The sequence below is a fragment of the Lynx canadensis genome, chromosome E2 (assembly GCF_007474595.2).
Source record: "Lynx canadensis isolate LIC74 chromosome E2, mLynCan4.pri.v2, whole genome shotgun sequence".
NCBI classification, from domain to species: domain Eukaryota; kingdom Metazoa; phylum Chordata; class Mammalia; order Carnivora; family Felidae; genus Lynx; species Lynx canadensis.
Window position 1 is genome coordinate 53382327 of NC_044317.1, and position 19824 is coordinate 53402150.

General features: G+C 55.4%; 1 protein-coding gene across 3 annotated transcripts; it reads left to right on the forward strand.

Annotated features, from left to right (window-relative positions):
• Positions 1 to 8653: 8653 nt before the first annotated feature.
• On the forward strand, positions 8654 to 19541 carry FCGRT (Fc fragment of IgG receptor and transporter). 3 transcript variants are annotated; one of them, XM_030299709.1, is made up of 7 exons: positions 8654 to 8672; positions 10456 to 10539; positions 11064 to 11318; positions 12549 to 12824; positions 17821 to 18090; positions 18796 to 18912; positions 19210 to 19541. In XM_030299709.1, the coding sequence occupies exons 2-7, from the start codon at positions 10470 to 10472 to the stop codon at positions 19287 to 19289; spliced, it is 1068 nt and encodes a 355-aa protein (XP_030155569.1). In that variant the 5' UTR covers positions 8654 to 8672; positions 10456 to 10469; the 3' UTR covers positions 19290 to 19541. The 3 variants fall into 3 exon arrangements, with proteins under 3 accessions (XP_030155569.1, XP_030155568.1, XP_030155570.1); XM_030299708.1 differs by lacking the exon at positions 8654 to 8672 and adding an exon at positions 8920 to 9037; XM_030299710.1 differs by lacking the exon at positions 8654 to 8672 and adding an exon at positions 8920 to 9037 and having other exon boundaries at positions 11067 to 11318.
• Positions 19542 to 19824: the final 283 nt, after the last annotated feature.

The following is a 19824-nucleotide window of genomic DNA, read 5'->3' on the forward strand; positions in this document are numbered from 1 at the left end:
TGGGGTGGCCTTGGGGAAGGAGAGAAATTGGAGTTGGGGAGAAATGGGGACAGGGTCAGGCAAATGCAAGGAAAGACAAAAAAAATTGCAGGAAGAGAGATCTAGCCAGACAGTGGCCTTGAGTATCGGGGAAAACGGGGAAGGGAGAAAGGTTGAGGGTAGCAGTGGAAGGCATTCTGATCGAGAAAAACTGGGAAAAGGGAGAGGGACCTTGAGTCATCAGTTGCAGAGATGAGGACAGGGGTCAGCTGAACTCTGAACAAGGACGGAGACCACAGGTAGTGACAGATTTCAGAAGAAGACGGACCTTGAACACACAAAGTTAGGGATGATCGAACTAAGGGTAGCGAGGCAGGAGGGGCAGGGGCAGACGGCATTGACTTCCAAAATCTGGAGAGACCCTCACCCGAATCATAGGCAGGGATGGAGGCACAGAAGAGGAAGATGCAGTCACCTCCTGGCTTCACCCCTGGGGGCCCGGTGCTGCTGGGGTCCACACGTCCCTGCCCCCCATACCTGTACCAGGGACTGAGCCACAGCGCTGGTACAAGGGTTGGGAGACAGGGCCGTGAGAAGAGAGGAGCTGCCGCCTCCAGGGACGCCGCCTCTCCGGACCGGCTCAGCGGCTCCTTTTTACCCAGACCCAGTAAGGGCGGGGGTTCCTGCCAGAGGAAGTGGGGCCGCATCAAAGAGGGCAGGAAGGGGCAGGGACAGGTCAGAGGGGGGCACCGCCCCGGAGTTTCAGCCTGCGAGCCCGCCCCACCCCACGCTGGAGGACAGAGACCCTGCGGAGAGGGGGAGAGGGGGCCGGGACCCAGAAAGGGTGGTGAGGCTGCTCCCGGAGGCCGCCCCCCCCCCCCACAGGTGTTTCCGTTTGGGGTGGGGCTGCCGTGTTTACAACAGCAACCTCGCTCCCATGTCCCTCCCAGCGGTCGTTGCGGTGTCTCCTTGGCACCCCGCCGTGTGAGGCCACCTCGTTGCAGGTGGGGCGCTTGCCTGGTGTGCGTTCAAGGACAGCGCCGCCGGGCCTGGTGGGTCAGGTGGCAAAGACCAAGGAGAGAGGCCCTGGATCCGCACTACTTGTGTCCAAAGAGAGGTCACCACGGCGTCTAGCCTTTTTAGAATCGGGTGACAAGCAGAGACAGCTCCTAAGTCCCATCACAGCCTCAGCGCTTCTGCTCTGCCCTGTGCCCATCGCTCTCCCTCCTCCTCACTCCGCCAGACCTGCTCACTCCTCTGGGCGTTTGCATGGACTGTGCCCTGGGTCTGGAAGCTCTCAGCTCAGGTTTCCACCATAGGCCCTCAGGCTCACCAGCCTCGTCCCATCTGGCAAAACCTCCGGTCCCCTCCCAGCCACCCTTCCCTGCTTCACTGTCCTGCAGAGACCGATAAAGCCCATTTCTCGTGTATTTGTATGTTTATTGTACAAATCCCGTGCGATATTGCATGTTTGTTTACCTAGTAGCCGCTGGAATGTGAACTCTTGAGGGCAAGGATCTCTGCATCCCCGGCGCCTGGACAGGCTGTAAGCGCTCCATTCACGTCTAGTTGAGTAACCGAATTAAAGTTAAATCCCGCAAGGATTTAAATCCCATAGGATTTAAATCTCAAAGGTCACAAGGGCTGGAGTAACCGGAAGAAGTGACCATGAGCACATGCCTCCAAGCGGCAGCATTACGACTGCAGGCTCTGTTCTGATTTCTTGCCCTGCCACGCGTTAGCAGGTGATCCACCTCGCCCCTCCCGGCAACCACAGAGCCTCAGCTTGCTAATCTGTAAAATGGGTTCTTGCCTCTCTCGCCTTTTGGAGGAGGAAACATGCTCACGTGTGTTAATGGAGTAGAAGTAATTCTAATAAGTCATACTTGTGACGGAAGTAATTATTCCAGAGCCCTGAGCCTATTCGAGAGGGGCCCCCAGGCTATCTTAGGGTGGCAGGCGCTGGGTCCCTCCGGGAAGGTCCAAGGACAAGAGTCTTTGACAGGGGGCCCCAGAGGTATCAAGTATATGGTTGTGCAACCTGCGTCCATGATAGCAAGCCCAGGTGGGCTGGCATGGGACCCTGAATCTATTTTAGCATGCTTCTAGAATATTCTGTTGCATGCATTTAGCAGGAGGTCCCCATGGCATAGCCATTTCTCAGAGAAATTAGCTGCAGGCACAGTTTCATAGCAGGGTACTAGGCTTATGATGACAGCAGGCGTCAGGCCTGTTACAGGAAAACAGGGCACCTTTTGGCGGTATCACAATGTATCATAGCCATGCAACTCTCGCAGCAGGCCACTGGAATATTCTATGGTAGCTACTCTGTTGCAGCCCCTTGTATTCTATAACAGCAGGACCTCAGGGGTCCTGTAGCAGACCCTGTTAATGGTCGCAGTACACCTGGGATATATCCTAGCCAGCCCGTGAGCGTTCCTTGTGTAGCGGTAGTTATTTGTGAATTCGTTTAACTGGTCCGGAGGTCTGTGCGTGGAGTCCAGGGAAACCGAATTGTAGTGGCTCCCCGGTGTGTTTGAGCAGTCCCCACTGCCATATTTCAGCACAGCCCCGAGCCCATCATGGGAAAATCCTGGGATCTAACATACGGGTAGGTCCCAGCTCTATGATATATTATAACAGAGGCCTACAGCATAGCTTCTGCTAGAACATTCTAACAGGACACCAAAGCCATTCCAGACGTCTTAGGGACCAAATCAGCCCCGGGTCATTCGTTATTGCCACCACTCATTCTACATAGATTTACGGTGCTGGCCCCCTGGGAATGCAAGAGTGAGCAAGACAAATCCTGAGCCTGGTGTCTGAGATCCCTGGGACCTTAACAGCAACTGGGAGTGGGGTGGTGGGGTACATTAAGGGGAACAAGTGGGGCACCTGGGTGGCTCAGTTAAGTGTCTGACTCTTGGTTTCGGCTCAGGTCATGATATCACAGTTCGTGAGCTAGAGCCCCCCATTGGGCTCTACGCTGACAGCCCAGAGCCTGCCTGGGATTCTCTCTCTCCCTCTCTCTGCCCCTCCCCTGCTTGCTCTCTCTCTCTCGCTCTCTCAAAATAAATTAAAAAAAAATTTTTTTAAACAAAAAATGGGGAACAAGTGTTAGGAACATATGCCCTACCATGTGCCCCATGCCAAACTCTTGCTTCGCTGAAGCCTCTCTGAGGCTGGCACAATTGTTCCCATTTTATAGATAAACGGAGGCTCAGAGAGGCCAACCTGGAACAGGCAGCATTTGGTTTTGAACTCCTGTGTGATTGTCCCTTGGGGTCAGTAGGGGGCACCACGGTGCAGGGGCAGACACAGGCCCCAGGGCCAAGGAGGTCTCCTGGATGAGCTCCCCACGCGATTGAAGCAATCGTTCAGAAGGGACCCACACTGGGTTCGATGTTCTGCTGGGCCCCTCATTTTCATTTGCCCCGGGCCCCGCAAATTAAGTAACTGGTCCTGCCTTGGACTTTCTATTCTTTATAGTGGGCCCCTGGGGACACTATTCTTTATAGAGAGAATATATTTCTATTCTTTATAGTGGGCCCCAGGGGTTCTAGAGGGCATAGAGGCAGGATCATTAGAGCAAGAACCTGGGACTATGAGAAGGGACAGCCAGCAGGTGCTGTAAATGGCCCCTGAAGACACAGCAAGACCCCGGGACACCTAGAAGCGACTCCCAGTGGGTACCAAGTGACCTTGAGGACTTTGTTGTAACAGGAAACAGGGACATTATGGGGAATGTTCTGGCCAACTGAGAGACCTCACTGCCAAACCTGGGAGGAGGAGCTCAGAATGAGGATATTTTAGCAGGGGCGAGGAAGGGCATCCCTCGCGACTGTGCTAGGCTCGACAGTGGTCCCCCAAAGGTGTCTATGCCCTAATCCCACAGAACCTGTGATTATGTTACCTCAGTAGGATAAATGGGACTTTGCAGAAATGATTACACTTGGGATTTTTTTTTTTTAACTTTAATGTTTTATTTATTTTCGAGAGAGAGAGCGTGAGCAGGGGAGGGGCAGAGAGACAGCGAGACACAGAATCTGAAGCAGGCTCCAGGCTCTGAGCTGTCAGCACAGAGCCCGATGCGGGGCTCAAACACACGAACCATGAGATCATGACCTGAGCTGAAGTTGGCCACTTAACCAACTGAGCCACCCAGGCGCCCCTAAACTTGGGATTTTGAGATGAGGAAATGACCTGGGATTATCCAGGGGGACGAATGTAATCAGGAGAGTACTTATAAGAGGGGTCTGGTGGGGGCTGGGGGGCTGGTTAGTTCAGTTGGGTAGAATGTGAAACTGATAACATCAACGTCACGGGTTTGTTTCTCAAACAGGCAGAGAAAAGCATTAGTTCTCATGTTTAATAACAATTAATTTTTTAAGAAAAAGGAGGGGGTGTTTGGCTAGCTCAAGTCGGAAAAGCATGTGACTCTTGCTCTCCAGGTCATGAGTTCAAGCCCCATGTTGGGTGTAGAGATTACTTTTTAAAAAAAGAAAAACAAACAAAAACAAAAAAACGTGGGGCACCTGGGTGGCTCAGTCAGTTAAGCATCCAACTCTTGGTTTCAGCTCAGGTCATGATCTCACAGTTCATGGGTTCGAGCCCTGAGTCAGGCTCTGCGCTGACAGTGTGGGGCCTGTTGGGGATTCTCTCTCTCTCCCTCTCTTTCTGCTCCTCCCCTACTCGCACACACTCTTTCTGTCTCTCAAAATAAATAAATAAACTTAAAAAAAAAACCTTAAAAATAATTCATAAAAAAGTTTGTTAAAAGAGGGAGGGGGGGAGATCAGAGTCAGAGAGATGTGTGGATGGACGGACAGGCACAGAGTAACAGAAAGGAGAGAAGATGGCTGTATTGTTGGCTTTGAAACTGGAGGAAGGGACCATGAGCTGGGGAAGGCTGGCAGCTTGTAGAAGCTGGAAAAGGCCCGAAAACGGATTCTCCCTCCCAGAGCCTCAACAAAGAACCAGTCCCGTGGACCATTTTAGACGTCTGACCTCCAGAAGTGTGAGATCAAAATTTTGTGTCGTTTTAAGCCACCGAGTTTGCGGTTATTAATTACAGCGGCAGCAGGAAACAAATGCAATGAACTAGGGCCATTGAGGATGGTGACGGAAGCAGGATGCTGGGACACATGGGGGAAAGACTGCAGGGATTTTCTCAGAGCCCAAAGGGCACTTTGATGGTTCTGGGGGACACAGACTAGCAGGCCCTTGGAATGGTTTAGCAGGACTCTAAAGACTTAATGGTAGAGGTATGAGGCACTCTTTTTCCTTTCTTCCTTCCTTCCTTCCTTCCTTCCTTCCTTCCTTCCTTCCTTCCTTCCTTCCTCTTTATGGAGGGAGTCTTCTCTTTTTGAATGTTTATTAAAAAAGTTTTTTTTTTAATGTTTATTTATTTTTGAGAGAGAGAGACAGAGCGTGAGTAGGGGAGGGACAGAGAGGGAGGGAGACCCAGAATCCGAAGCAGGCTCCAGGCTCCGAGCTGTCAGCACAGAGCCCGAGACGGGGCTCGAACTCATGAACCACGAGATCATGACCTGAGCTGAAGTTGGACGCTCAAGTGACGGAGCCACCTGGGCACCCCATGAGGCATTCTAATAGAGTCCTGGAAGGACCCTGAGTAGAGGGGACACCTTGAGGCCATTTTGGTGACCCTCATGGTCCTATGAGGGAAGACTCACAGGGGACTTTTGAGTGCTCAGGGGGAGAGTATGCAGGACACAGGGACATTTGAACAGGAACCAAGGCTTTTTTGTGACAGGACCCAGTGAATATTAGAGTAGGGCCCCGGGAGGTGTCACGGGAACAATCAATAGGACATTTAGCAGGAGCTAAAGGGCAGATGAGCAAGGTGTGGGCATTGTGGAAGTCCCCAGGGACAGTGCAGGAGAGCCCCAGGAGCATGGCGGCGGGGCTCTAATGGCATTATTTAGGGTCCTAAACAATAGAGAATTCTAGGGGGATTTTTTAAAAAATTTTTTAATATTTATTTTTGAGAGAGAGTGAGTGGGGGAGGGGCAGAGACAGAGAGGGGCAACATTGGATCTGGAGCGGGTTTTGCACTGACACCAGGAAGCCCCATGCGGGGCTCAAACTCACGAGCCACGAGATCATGACCTGAACCAAAGTCCACTCCTCCACGGACTGAGTCACCCAGGAGCCCCTCTAGAGGGATGTTTTATTTATTTATTTATTTATTTATTTATACATATATATTTTTTAATGTTTATTTACTTTTGAGACAGAGAGAGACAGAGCATGAACGGGGGAGGGTCAGAGAGAGAGGGAGACAGAATCTGAAGCAGGCTCCGGGCTCTGAGCCGTCAGCACAGAGCCCGACGGGGGGCTCGAACTCATGGACCGTGAGATCATGCCCTGAGCTAAAGTCGGACGCTCAACTGACCCAGCCACCCAGGCGCTCCTCTAGAAGGATGTTTTAACCATTAAAGTAGGACCCAGGGACTTAAAAAGGAGACGCACAGCTATGTAACAGGACCCCAGGGCCCCTTCTGAGTGGCATCTCGGGTCCCTCAAGGGCGGTTCCCTCCCCAGGTTGGGGAGTCGCCACCTAGTTGGGGTGGGGGAGGGGTGGGGGAAGGACTTGACAGAAGCCCCTGGGAAACGCGGGACGTTTCTTGCTGGTGGGTCTATCTGTCTGTCTATCATCTTTCTATATTTCTGTATCTCTCAGTCTTTCTGGGGAGGTTCTGGATAGGACAGGGCCTGGTGAGAGACAATAACAGAGAGAATCCAGGAGTGGATGTGGGGAGCCCTGCTCAGCCTTACGACAGAAACAGAAGGACTTAGAACAGGCTCGGCAGCAGAGAGAAGGGGCCTGGGGCGGACAGCACTTTGTGTGGATCATGGAGTGGATCACAGCAAGGTGAGGGCTCAGGACTGGTTTAGCTGGATCCCTGGGGTGGGGGGTGGGTGGTGGTGGCCGACTCTGAGAGAGATTAGCCAGAGGCTGTTGAAGACGTTGTTGCTGGGCCTCAGGATTTTATCAGGGGACCCAGGGAACATGGGGGTGGGGAGCGGAGATATCAGAAACCCCGGGGCAAAGTAGGGGCCTCTGGCAATGGTCCGGCAGGACGCCAGGGACACGGCATTAAAGCGAGTTATTGCAGCGGGGCTGTGTGGTTCCAGTGGCGGTATGGCAGGGTGCTGGGCACGGCCATGGGACCTCGAGACCATCTTAATGGCCCAGTAGGCCTCAGAGTAAGACTACAGGGACATCATGTTAGGGCTCAGGGAGCCTTTACATGAGTTCCAGCGTGTGTTAAAGTAGGGCACCAGCAGGACCCCAGGCCGAAGGTTTTCAAGCCCCAAGGAAAAGTAAAGCAGGTCCTGGGGGGCACTGTCCCAAGACATTGGCCATTTTATATCAGGGTCCAAGGAACATCACATGATGGTCCTGAGGCCTTTATTTTATTATTTAATTTGCTTATTTTTGGTCCCAAGGTCTTTATTCTGTGTGTGTGTGTGTGTAAGCTTGAGAGAGAGCAAGTGAGAGCACGCAGGGGGGTGGGGGGGGCAGAGAAAGAGAGAGGGAGAGAGAGAATCCCAAGCAGGCCCCACGCTGTCAGCACAGAGCCCGTCATGGGGCTCAAACTCACCAACCGTGAGATCATGACCTGAGCCGAAATCAAGAGTCGGACACTGAACAGACTGAGCCATCCTGGTGCCCCATGGTCCCAAGGCCTTTAAAACGAGAGCCCTGGGAACTGCTGGAATGTTCCCCTGGATATATAGCCAGGTCCCTAGGGACACAGAGGGGCTAGCTGGGCATGGCGGGTTTTTCAGGGTATTTTAGGAAAGAACCAAGGGTGCTATAATAGGATTCTCATGGGACCTGCAACCAGGATCCTTCAGTAGCATCATAGGAAGCCTCTCGGGGTGGATTTTAGTGGATTTTCTAGCAGGACCAGGGAGAGGAAGGAAAACGGACACAGTTTCCTCGCGAAGTTGAACACAGATGTACCATGGGTACGGGTTAATTTCGTGTGTCCACTTGGCTGGGCCCCAGGCCCCAGATGTTGGGTCAGACATTACTCTGGATGTTTCTGTGAGGGTGTTTCGGGGTGACATTTACACTGAAATCAGTGGACTTTGAGTACGGCGGACTTGCCTCCAGAATGTGGGTGGGTTACATCCAATCAGCTGGAAAACTGACCCCCGCCCCTCGCAGGGGAGAGGGATCTCTGCCAGCTGACTGTCTTTGGATTCCGTCTGCAAGATCGGCTCTCCAGCCTGCTGCTTTGGGACTTGAACTGCGGCTCTTTCCAGAGTCCCCAGCCTGCCAGCCACCCCTCTCAAATTTTAGACTTGCTAAGCCAGCACAATCACATGAGCCAATTCCTTAAAATAAGCCTCTCTCTATGCATATACACATACCGAGGGTGCACAACATTCCAGTACAGTGGAGAACATTCCAGTATAATTGTAGCGGCAGTGTGGGCTGGGGTAGGGGACTGGAGGGGGCCTCTCAGCACCACAGCGATGTATACGGGGACTGTGTTATTGAGGCCCCATCAGAAGATACTAAAGAAGTGGAGGGCCACTTTAAGGGGACACATCGGGGACGGGTTCCAAGGAGGAAATATAGAAGTGTTTAGAGAACTTTCACTGTAGCAAGAGCTAGTCAGGTGGGGGGGGGGGGAGCGGCGGTGTTGTACAAGGAGGTAAGAAGGGGAAGAAGGGGACCCACTGAAACCTCCAGAGTCTGGACTCTGACAGTGTTGCTCGTCAACTTTGTCATGAATTTGCTGGGTGGCTGACACCTCAAAATAAGAAGACAGGGAGAGACAGAGAAAGGGACCCCAGAGGGGCGGGGGGTGGGGGGAACAACAAAAAAGTTTCAAGAGAGAGGCAGAGAGAAATACTCAGAGGCTGGGCCCAGGGCCTGGGGTGTGCCCGGCAGCTGAGGGGCGGGGTTGGATATTCCTGAAGTCAGGGAGCAGTCTCCGGACAGGATGTGAGAGAGGAACTGGGGTCTCCAGTCACGGGAGCCAGCTAAGGCTGCAGGCGGGAAGGGAACTTCGTTGCCGTGAGCAGGGCTGGGGCCCAGGCCCAGGGGAGGACCGGCGGGGGTCGGGACTGCCTGCCGGGTCTGAGGGCGGAGCGGTCTGGGGCCCTGGACTCCCGGGTCCGAGAGAGGAGGGGCTGGAGCTGGGATTCCTAAGTCTGAGGGAGGAGGGGGCCTTAGGGCAGGGGCTCCCGGGTCTGAGGGAGGAGGGGTCGGGGCCCTGGACTCCCGGGTCCGAGGGAGGAAGGGCTGGGGGGCCGGGACTCCTGGTTCTGGGGAAGGAAGGGCTGGGACCCCTGGGTCTCAGGAGGGGGCTGGGGGTGAGGACTCCCGGGTCTGAGGGAGGAGGGGCTGGGGACCCTGGACTCCTGGGTCCGAGGGAGGAAGGACTGGGGGCCGGGACTCCTGGTTCTGGGGAAGGAAGGGCTGGGACGCGGACCCCTGGGTCTCAGAAAGGAAGGGGCTGGGGTAAGGACGCCCGGGTCTGAGGAGGAGGGGCTGGGGCTGGACACCCGGGTCTGAGGGAGGAGGGGGCTGGTGGCCTGGACTCCCGGGTCTGAGGGAGGAGGGGGTGGGGGCCGGGATTCCCGAGTCTGAGAGAAGAGGGGTTGGGGGTCAGGACTCCCAGGTCTGAGGGAGGAGGGGCTGGGGGCCCGGCCTCTCGGGTCTGAGGGAGGAGGGGCTGGGGGCCCGGCCTCTCGGGTCTGAGGGAGGAGTGGCTGGGGGCCGGGATTCCGAGTCTGAGGGAGGAGGGGGCTGGGGGCCTGGACTCTCGGGTCTGAGGGAGGAGGGGCTGGGGGCCGGGATTCCGAGTCTGAGGGAGGAGGGGGCTGGGGTTTGGACTCCGGGGTCTGAGGGAGGAGGGGGCTGGTGGCCTGGACTCCCGGGTCTGAGGGAGGAGGGGGTGGGGGCCGGGATTCCCGAGTCTGAGAGAAGAGGGGTTGGGGGTCAGGACTCCCAGGTCTGAGGGAGGAGGGGCTGGGGGCCGGGATTCCGAGTCTGAGGGAGGAGGGGGCTGGGGGCCCGGACTCTCGGGTCTGAGGGAGGAGGGGCTGGGGGCCGGGATTCCGAGTCTGAGGGAGGAGGGGGCTGGGGTTTGGACTCCCGGGTCTGAGGGAGGAGGGGCTGGGGGCCGGGATTCCCGAGTCTGAGGAGGAGGGGCTGGGGTTTGGACTCCAGGCTCTGGGGGAGGAGGAAGAGGCGGGGCCGAGCTCTGAGACAGGACTCTCAGCCTATCCAGGCTCTGTAATTAATTAACCCAAAGGGATCAAATTAAGGGGTGAAAGTTCACCGAGGAGGAGGGCGCGGTGGCCAGGCTCGGTCGCGGAGCCCCGGGGCCCACAGGCGCGGGCGCGCGTGGTGGCCGAGCCCCTCGGGACCTGGGGGAGGAAGGGGCGGGGCGGGGGTCCGGAGCAGTCACGCGCCCCCTCCCGCCCCAGGTCTCCCGCTCAGGATGGGGGTCCCCCGGCCTCAGCCCTGGGGGCTCGGGTTCCTGCTCTTCCTCCTGCCGACACTGCGCGCAGGTGAGGGGCCGCGGCTGCCGGGTCGGAGGGAAGGGGGCGAAGGAAGAGCAGTCTGAGGTTTCCCCCGGGCGGGACACGACCTCCCTCGCCACTTGTCACCGTATCACTTTTCTTCCTCCCTCGGTCGCTGTGTTTGAGAACCACCTGTTCGCTTCGCTCTGACTGTGCCCCCCCCACCCCCACCCCGCCGGGACCGGGGCCCTCCCTCCGGGTCTGCTCCCCGCCCCGGTCTGTCCCCCTCCCCCAGTCTATCCTCCTCTTTCTGAGGCTGTCCTCCACACGTTCTGGATCTGTCCTCCACGCTGAGTTTGCCCCCCAGCAAGTCTGTCTCCCTCTCTCTGAATCTGTCTTCACCACCGCCCCCCTCTTCTGGGTCCGGCCCTCCCGGCCTCTGTTTCCCCGCTCTCTGGTCTGTCTCTCCTCTCTGGGGTTGAGTCTTTTTTCTTTCAGGGTATCCGTCCTGCCCCCAGTCTAGGTCCACCCCCCCCCCCAACGCTCCTCTCTTCACCTCTGTCTCTCTCCAGCAGAGAGCCATCTCTCCCTCCTGTACCACCTCACCGCTGTGTCCTCTCCTGCCCCCGGGACTCCTGCCTTCTGGGTATCAGGCTGGCTGGGACCCCAGCAATACCTGAGCTACAATAACCTGCGGGCCCAGGCCGAGCCGTGTGGGGCTTGGGTCTGGGAAAACCAGGTGTCCTGGTATTGGGAGAAGGAGACAACAGACCTGAGGAACAAGCAGGAACTCTTTCTTGAAGCTCTCAAAGCCTTGGGAGAAGGAGGTAAGACCAGGATCCCCGAGTCTAAGGGCGGAGGGGGCCCGGAGCCAGGACTCCTGGGTCTGTGGGAGGAGGGGCTGGGGGCCTGGACTCCTGGGTCTGAGGGAGGAGGGGCTAGGGGTCTGGACTCCTGGGTCTGAGGGAGGAGGGGGCTGGTGGCTTAGACTCCCGGGTCTGAGGGAGGAGGGGCTGGGGTCCTGGACTCCCAGGTCTTAGGGAGGAGGGGCTGGGGGCCAGGACTCCCCAGTCTGAGGGAGGAGGGGCTGGGGGCCAGGACTCCCCAGTCTGAGGGAGGAGGGGCTGGGGGTCTGGACTCGGGTCTGAGGGAGGAGGGGGCTGGTGGCTTAGACTCCCGGGTCTGAGGGAGGAGGGGCTGGGGTCCTGGACTCCCGGGTCTTAGGGAGGAGGGGCTGGGGGCCAGGACTCCCCAGTCTGAAGGAGGAGGGGCTGGGGGTCTGGACTCGGGTCTGAGGGAGGAGGGGGCTGGTGGCTTAGACTCCTGGGTCTGAGGGAGGAGGGACTGGGGTCCTAGACTCCCGGGTCTTAGGGAGGAGGGGCTGGGGGCCAGGACTCCCCAGTCTGAGGGAGGAGGGGCTGGGGGCCAGGACTCCCCAGTCTGAGGGAGGAGGGGCTGGGGGTCTGGACTCGGGTCTGAGGGAGGAGGGGGCTGGTGGCTTAGACTCCTGGGTCTGAGGGAGGAAGGCGCTGGGGGCCAGGACTCCCCAGTCTGAGGGAGGAGGGGCTGGGGACCTGGACTCCCCAGTCTGAGGGAGGAGGGGCTGGGGGTCTGGACTCGGGTCTGAGGGAGGAGGGGGCTGGTGGCTTAGACTCCCGGGTCTGAGGGAGGAGGGGCTGGGGTCCTGGACTCCTGGGTCTGAGGGAGGAGGGGGCTGGTGGCTTAGACTCCCGGGTCTGAGGGAGGAGGGGCTGGGGTCCTGGACTCCCGGGTCTTAGGGAGGAGGGGCTGGGGGCCAGGACTCCCCAGTCTGAGGGAGGAGGGGCTGGGGGTCTGGACTCGGGTCTGAGGGAGGAGGGGGCTGGTGGCTTAGACTCCTGGGTCTGAGGGAGGAGGGGCTGGGGGTCTGGACTCCTGGGTCTGAGGGAGGAGGGGCTGGGGGTCTGGACTGGGGTCTGAGGGAGGAGGGGGCTGGTGGCTTAGACTCCCGGGTCTGAGGGAGGAGGAGCTGGGGACCCTGCTCCTGGGTCCTACTTACCTGTATTTGGGCACCCCAGGTCCCTACACCCTGCAGGGCCTGCTGGGCTGTGAGTTGGGCCCTGACAATGCCTCGGTGCCCGTGGCCAAGTTTGCTCTGAATGGCGAGGATTTCATGGATTTTGACCCCAAGCTGGGCACCTGGAGTGGGGAATGGCCTGAGACTGAGACCATCAGTAAGAGGTGGATGCAGGAGGCGGGTGCGGTCAGCAAGGAGAGGACCTTCCTGCTCAACTCCTGCCCCCAGCGGCTGCTGGGGCATCTGGAGAGAGGCCGCGGAAACCTGGAGTGGAAGGGTGAGCACCCTCCGGGGGCGCCTCTGACCCCCACGGAGCTCTCCATCCCCACGCCCTCACCTCGGGCCTCCCCCTCCTCCCCCAGCCCCTTCCCTGGCCTCCTAGCCTCCAGTCGCCCCACTGCAGCTCCTCCCCTACATGGCACACTCCTTCCCTACTCCTGTCCCGCTCCGCTGGCCCTCAGAGACCTCTGGCCACAGCTCAGACTCTTCGGCCAGGCCTCCTCCGTCCTCCTTGGCCTCACGTTTCTCCATCTGGTCCACCTCTGCCATTGCCCTTCGGGTCCCTCTGGGGTCACAGCCGGCGAGATTTTCCTGTGGCCCAGGAGCCTTTTCACTTGCTTCCTTTGGACTCGAACGATGCCTTGTGTGACCCCCATTAGGGCACAGACACACTCTGAGCTGTACTTCTGCGCATGTCTGGGGAATCCTCAAGGGCGGGAATTCGAGCTCTTTTGTCGTCAGTGTCCCCATATTGCAATCCCAGCTTCCATCCTGGCCCTCCATGCACACCGTCTCCTGAGCAGTCAGAGGAATGTCTTTTTTTTTTTAAGTTTGTTTATTTATTGACAAAGAGAGAGAGAGAGAGAGAGAGAGAGAGAACGTGCAGGGGAGGGGCAGAGAGAGAGGGAGACAGAGAATCCCAAGCAGGCTCCGTGCAGTCAGTGCAGAGCCCAACTTGGGGCTCGATCTCACAAACCGTGAGATCTTGACCTGAGCTGAAATCAAGAGTCAGTTGCTTAACTGACGGAGCCATTCTGTTTTAAAACATAAACGAGCTCCTAGCCCACCATTGCTTAAAAATGTCCATTAGCGTTTCTCTCGTCTTACGTGAAAATCCAACCTCTACTCCACGGCCTACAGGTAGCTGGGTCCGGCTGCTTTCCACCATTGTAATTGCACAACACCCAACCGTGGTGGCCTTCTCTCCCCCTCCTCCAAGTGTCAGGTTCTTTTCCTCCTCAGGCCCTTTGCACCTGCTGTGCCCTCTGCTTGCACTTCTCCTCCTTGGGATCCTGCCATGACTGGGTCCTTCTCAGGCTTTCGGTTTGATTTTGGACATCAGCTCCTTCAGCAGGGCCCTATCACCCTGGTTAAAGTGTGTCTCCTTACCACCCCCATTACTGTCCCCCCATGCCATTGTTTTGTCCATTCAATCACTATAGTGTCCAACACTTCACTATAGTGGTTTTTTTTCTTTTTTTTTAATTTTTTTTTCAACGTTTATTTATTTTTGGGACAGAGAGAGACAGAGCATGAACGGGGGAGGGGCAGAGAGAGAGGGAGACACAGAATCGGAAACAGGCTCCAGGCTCTGAGCCATCAGCCCAGAGCCCGACGCGGGGCTCGAACTCACGGACCGCGAGATCGTGACCTGGCTGAAGTCGGACGCTTAACCGACTGCGCCACCCAGGTGCCCCTTTTTTTTTCTTTTTTATTGGGGTGTAGCTTACGTACCTCAAGTACATGGCTCGATTAAGCTTTATGGATGCCCATGTACCTGCGAACCAAGATCTAGAACATTCCCAGCACCTCAGAAGCACCCCAGCACTTCTTTGTGTCCTCTCCCATTCCATACCTCCCAAGGGTAACAACGGACCTGATTTTTATCACCATAGCATTGCCTGATTTTGAACTGATTTGAACTGTGAGCATGTGCTCGTTTGTGTCTGGCTTTTTTCACTCAAGTGTGTGTGTCATGAGACTCCTCTCTGTTGCTGGGTGTCAGTAGCTGATGGCTTTTTATTGCTGAGTAGTATTTCACCGTGCGGTTCATACCACAGTTCATCGAGGAGTGGTTTCTTTTCAGTTTGGGGCTGTTGAGGAATGAAGCTGTAATGAGCATTCTTGTACATGTCTTTCTGAATGTTTTTAAGTTTATTTATTTATTTTGAGAGCGACAGAGACAGAGTGAGCAGGGGAGGGGCAAGAGTGAGGGAGAGAGAGAGCATCCCAAGCAGGCTCCATATTGTGAATGTGGAGCCCAATGAGGGACTTGAACTCAAGAACCTCAAGATCATGACCTGAGCTGAAGTCAGATGCTTAACTGACTGAGCCACCCAGATGCGCCTTTAATTTTTTTTTAATTTTGATTTTTCTTTATTTTGGGGGGGGGGGGCAAAGGGAGAGAGAGAGAATCCCAAGCAGGTTCTACGCTCACTGTGGAGCCCAACGCTGGGCTCCATGCCACGACCCTGGGATCATGACCTGAGCCACAATCAAGAGTCAGATGCTCAACCGATTGAACTACCCAGGCGTCCCTCTTTTTTTATTATTATTATTATTTTAAATATATATATATATATGTATATATATATATATATTTTAACGTTTATTTATTTTTGAGACACAGAGAGACAGAGCATGAACAGGGGAGGGGCAGAGAGAGAGGGAGACACAGAAGCTGAAACAGGCTCCAGGCTCTGAGCGGTCAGCACAGAGCCCGACGCGGGGCTCGAACCCACGGACCGTGAGATCATGACCCGAGCCGAAGTCGGACGCTTAACCGACCGAGCCACCCAGGCGCCCCCAGGCGTCCCTCTTATATATGTATTTTGATACAAATGTGTAGTTAACATTTCTTTTGACTGAATACCCATGCACGGAATGGTTGCATCATAGTGTAGGCATCGGATTAGCTTAATAGGTAGTGCTAAACACTTTCTCAAGGAGGTTGAACCAATTTTATAATCCCACCAGCTATGTATGAGAATTCCAGGAGCTTCACAGACTTGCCAGAATTTGCTATTGTCTGTCTTTAATTGTAACCATTCTCGTGGGTGTGTGGCAGAATCTTATTGTGGTGTGCTTTTCATGTTTCTCAGGGTAAATGAGAATCTTACACATGGTTTGGCAAAATCAGATAAATCAGATTTGGGGTGCTTCGGTCGGTGGAGCGTCCCAACTCTTCATTTCAGCTCAGGTTTTTGATCTCAGGGTCATGAGTTCAAGCCCTGTGTTGGGCTTGTCACTGGGTATGAAGCGTACTAAAAAAAATATATCTATATCTGTATCTCTATATCAGATAAAATTAGATAAATCAGATAAATGAGGTGGTGACTAGTGATGTTGAGTATACTTTTGCACATTACTGGCCAGTCAGGTGTCTGCTCTTTGGGCGAGGCTGTTTGAGTGTTTTGCCCATTTTTAAGTTGGAATTTTTATCTTTTTTTTTTTTCTTATTAGAGTTCTTAATATATTCTGGGTATGAGTCCTTTGGATTTGTCAGATGGTCTGTTGGAAATAGAGTGTCTTCCGGCGTCCGGCTTGTCTTTTCATTCTCTTTTTTTTTTGTGATGTTTATTTATTATTTTTGACAGAGACAGAGCACTGAGCGGGGGAGGGGCAGAGAGAGAGGGAGACACAGAATCTGAAGCAGGCTCCGGGCTCCGAGCGGTCAGCACAGAGCCCGACGCGGGGTTCAAACTCACGAACCGTGAGATCACGACCTGAGCCGAAGTCAGACGCTCAACCAACTGAGCCACCCAGGCGCCCCAGTCTTTTCACTCTCTTGATGAAACCTTTTGATGAACAGAACAGAATTTCTTCATTTTTATGAAGATCAACTCATCCATCTTTTATCTATAGCTCTTGTGTGTGTTCTCTTTAGGAAATCTTTCTTTTCCCAAAGTTATGAAGGTATTCTTCTATGTCTTCTGGAGGCTTGGTTGATAAGTAGTTTTCATATATAGCTGTATGATACATCTTGAGTTGATTGCAGGTAATGGTGTGAGGCAAGGGATCAAGTTTCATTTGTCCCTCATGGATCTCCAGTTGACCCAGCATAATTTGTTGCAAGACCACCAGCATCCTGTCCCTCCGCCCCCCCCCCCCCCCCGAACTGCAGTAGAGCCTTTTTCCTAAATTAGATGTGGATCTAGGGCGTCTGAGTGGCTCAGTCAGTCAAGTGTCCAGCTCTTGATTTAAGCTCAGGTCATGATCTCACAGTTGGTGGGACGGAGCCCATGTCCAGCTCTGCCCTGACAGCATGGAGCCTGCTTGGGATTCTCCCCCCCCCCCGCCCCTCCCCTGCTCTCTCTCTGCCCCTCCCCTGCTTGCACACCTGCTCTCTCTCTCTCCAAATAAATAAATACTCTTAAAAAAATTACATGTAGATCTGCTTCTTGGTTGTTTTGAAGAATCCACCGATGATGTCATGTGGACCTGGAAATTTATTTGTTGAAAAGTTTAAATTATGGATTAAAATTGTGAAATCATTATAGGACTACTTAATTTTTTAATTTCTTCTCATGTCAGTTTTGGAAGGTTGTATTTCCTAGGAATTTGTTCAGTTCATTTATTTTATTAACAACTTAAAAAAAAAATTTTTTTAAGTTTGTTTATTTATTTGGAGAGAGAGCACGCAGGGGAGGGGCAGAGAGAAAGGGAGACACAAGCCAAAGCAGGCTCCAGGCTGCAAGCTGTCAGCACAGAGCCCCATGCGGGGCTCGAACTCACGAACCGTGAGATCACGACCTGAGCCGAAGTCCGACACTCAACCAACTGAGCCACCCAGGCGCCCCCCCCCTCACTCTCTTTTAATGACCTCAGGATCTGCCTTCTTTTCGCTCATCACAACGCTTTCACAGCCTATTTCCTGTTCGTTTATTTGCACACACATATTTGCCTCTCTCCCCTCCTTTAGAACGTGAGTTCCGCGAAGACCAGGGCTTTTGTCTATCTCGTTCACTGCTGTGTCCGCAGTGCCTAGAAGAGCGTCTGGCACATGACTGATGTCCTGTTGTGTACGCGTCTAGGGTAGGAAGGCATGAGAGGTGGATACCTTCACTGTGGAGAGCTTGGTTCCCCCCCCCCCCCCCAGGAAGATCCCTTTACCTACTATATTCTGCAGGCTCAGGGCAGGGCACCTGGTGGGACGTGCTGGGCGTCCTGGAAGGAATGGAGGCCCGGGTATGTCCCTGTCCAGCCCCTCACCAGCTCTGGCCCTAGGGGCTCCCGGGCTCGAGGCTTAGGTCCGTCTGCCTGTTCGTCTGCAGAGCCACCCTCCATGCGCCTGAAGGCCCGCCCCGGCAGCCCCGGCTTTTCTGTGCTCACCTGCAGCGCCTTCTCCTTCTACCCCCCGGAGCTCCAACTGCGGTTCCTCCGCAACGGGCTGGCAGCCGGCTCCGGCGAGGGTGACTTCGGCCCCAACGGCGACGGCTCCTTCCACGCCTGGTCTTCACTGACAGTCAAAAGCGGCGACGAGCACCACTACCGCTGCCTGGTGCAGCACGCGGGGCTGCCGCAGCCCCTCACTGTGGAGCTGGGTGAGCTGTCCTGCCGCGCGATGACGCTGCCTGCCGCCTCCTGGTGGCCTCTGCTCCCCCTGCTGTAGCGGTCCTTCCCGAGGGTGACCGGCTTCCACCACGCTGCCGCCCGGCGTCCTCGAGTCTGACTGCCTTGTGCCCCGCCGCTGCCAGTTCCTCCAAAGCCTGGGGGCCTTCTGTCCTCTCTCGCTTGCCCTCCCCGAGCCTGTCTGCCTTCCGGCCTGCTGCTGCTGCTGCTGGGTGGAACTCATTAACCAGTGCGGACAGGCCTCCGGAAGCCGAACCACCCTCCCTCCTGCTGCTGCTAGTCTGGTCATTTGCTGTCTGCTGCTGCCGGTCGTCACTGAGGCTGACCATTTATGGCTCGGCGACTGCCAGTCCTCTACGAACCTGACCTTCTGCTGCCCTGTGCTTGTTTTGCCTCTCTGCCACACGCCCTGCCGCCACAGGTCCCCTTGGCCAGGGTGCCGGAGACCCCTCTCGCTACGGCCAGTTCTTGTAGGCAACACGGGGGGCGTTCTGCACAGACCTAGGACATCAGCTGGCCGGCTTTCCCTCCGCCTACACCCCACACCCGTTCCCCCAGGACTTGATGCTGGGATCTCTGAGGTTGGGGAGGGGGCACTGAGACCGCCCAGTCCCCCTGGCCTGACGCAGATGGGCTGGAGGGCCCCTTCAGCATCTCACACCATTCTCTGGCTGCAGAATCACCAGCCAAATCTTCGATGCCAGTGGTTGGAATCGTCATTGGCCTCTTACTGCTCACGGCGGCGGCTGCAGGCGGAGCTCTGCTATGGAGGAGGATGAGAAACGGGCTGCCAGGTGTGGAGCAGGAAGAGGGACGGGCCTCAGAGACAGGGACAGAAACCCCAGAAGAGAGGGTGACGCAGTCCTGGGCGGAGGTGGGGGGGGGGGGGAACAGATGTAGACAGAAAGGAACAGAGACTCAGAGAGGTGGGGACTGGAGGGAGGAAACGGAGACTCAGAGCGGGACAGAAACCTGTGGAATAAGACAGAGGCTGGGAAAGACAGACAGAGGGACACATACACACACACGTGGGGGAGGGGCAGTCAGGAGCCCAGAGCTTCTGATGACCTCCCATCTTCCTCTTTCCTCAGCCCCTTGGATCTCTCTCCGTGGGGACGATGTAGGGGCCCTCCTGCCCACTCCTGGCCTGCCCAAGGATGCTGACTCGTAGGATATAAATGCATTCTCAGCAGCTGCCTGATCACCCCCCCCCCCAACCCCATCCTGGCTACTACCAGCTAATGTAGTCAGGCCCCTTTTATGCTGTGAGACCTCCTGGAATCCTGGTATTTCTGAGCCTCCAGAAAGAGTCCTGGGCCCGATGACCTTCTGGATTTCTCCTCCTGTGGTCTGCCTCAGTTTCCCCTCCTGATGATTATGACTCTTTTCCACCTCCACATATAAACGCGAGTTTGGGCCCAAATCATTGTGTTCTTATCATTTCAACTTTTTAGGCCGGGGGAAGTAAGACAATGAGTGGGGGGAATAAACAGTGTTGGCCCTGACCTTCCACACTCTCTCGATGCCAACATGTTGCCCCCGTGGAATATACCAATTTTATACCGAGTCATGTCTTTTTCATTCATAAGCTTCACAGATACTGAATGCCTACACTGTGCCAGGCATTTTGAGGAATTCTTGGCTGGAGTCTGACCCGACTCCTCGGTGGAGCGGAAGAGAAACATTGTTTCCTCTTTGAGAGAAAT

What these genes read in the sequence shown, in the direction of transcription:
- FCGRT (XM_030299709.1), top strand. Translation starts at nt 10,470, where the DNA reads ATGGGGGTCCCCCGGCCTCAGCCCTGGGGGCTCGGGTTCCTGCTCTTC. An exon ending in CAAAGCCTTGGGAGAAGGAG is followed by an intron (nt 11,319 to 12,548) that starts GTAAGACCAGGA and finishes TGGGCACCCCAG; the next exon opens with GTCCCTACACCCTGCAGGGC. An exon ending in CGGAAACCTGGAGTGGAAGG is followed by an intron (nt 12,825 to 17,820) that starts GTGAGCACCCTC and finishes GTTCGTCTGCAG; the next exon opens with AGCCACCCTCCATGCGCCTG.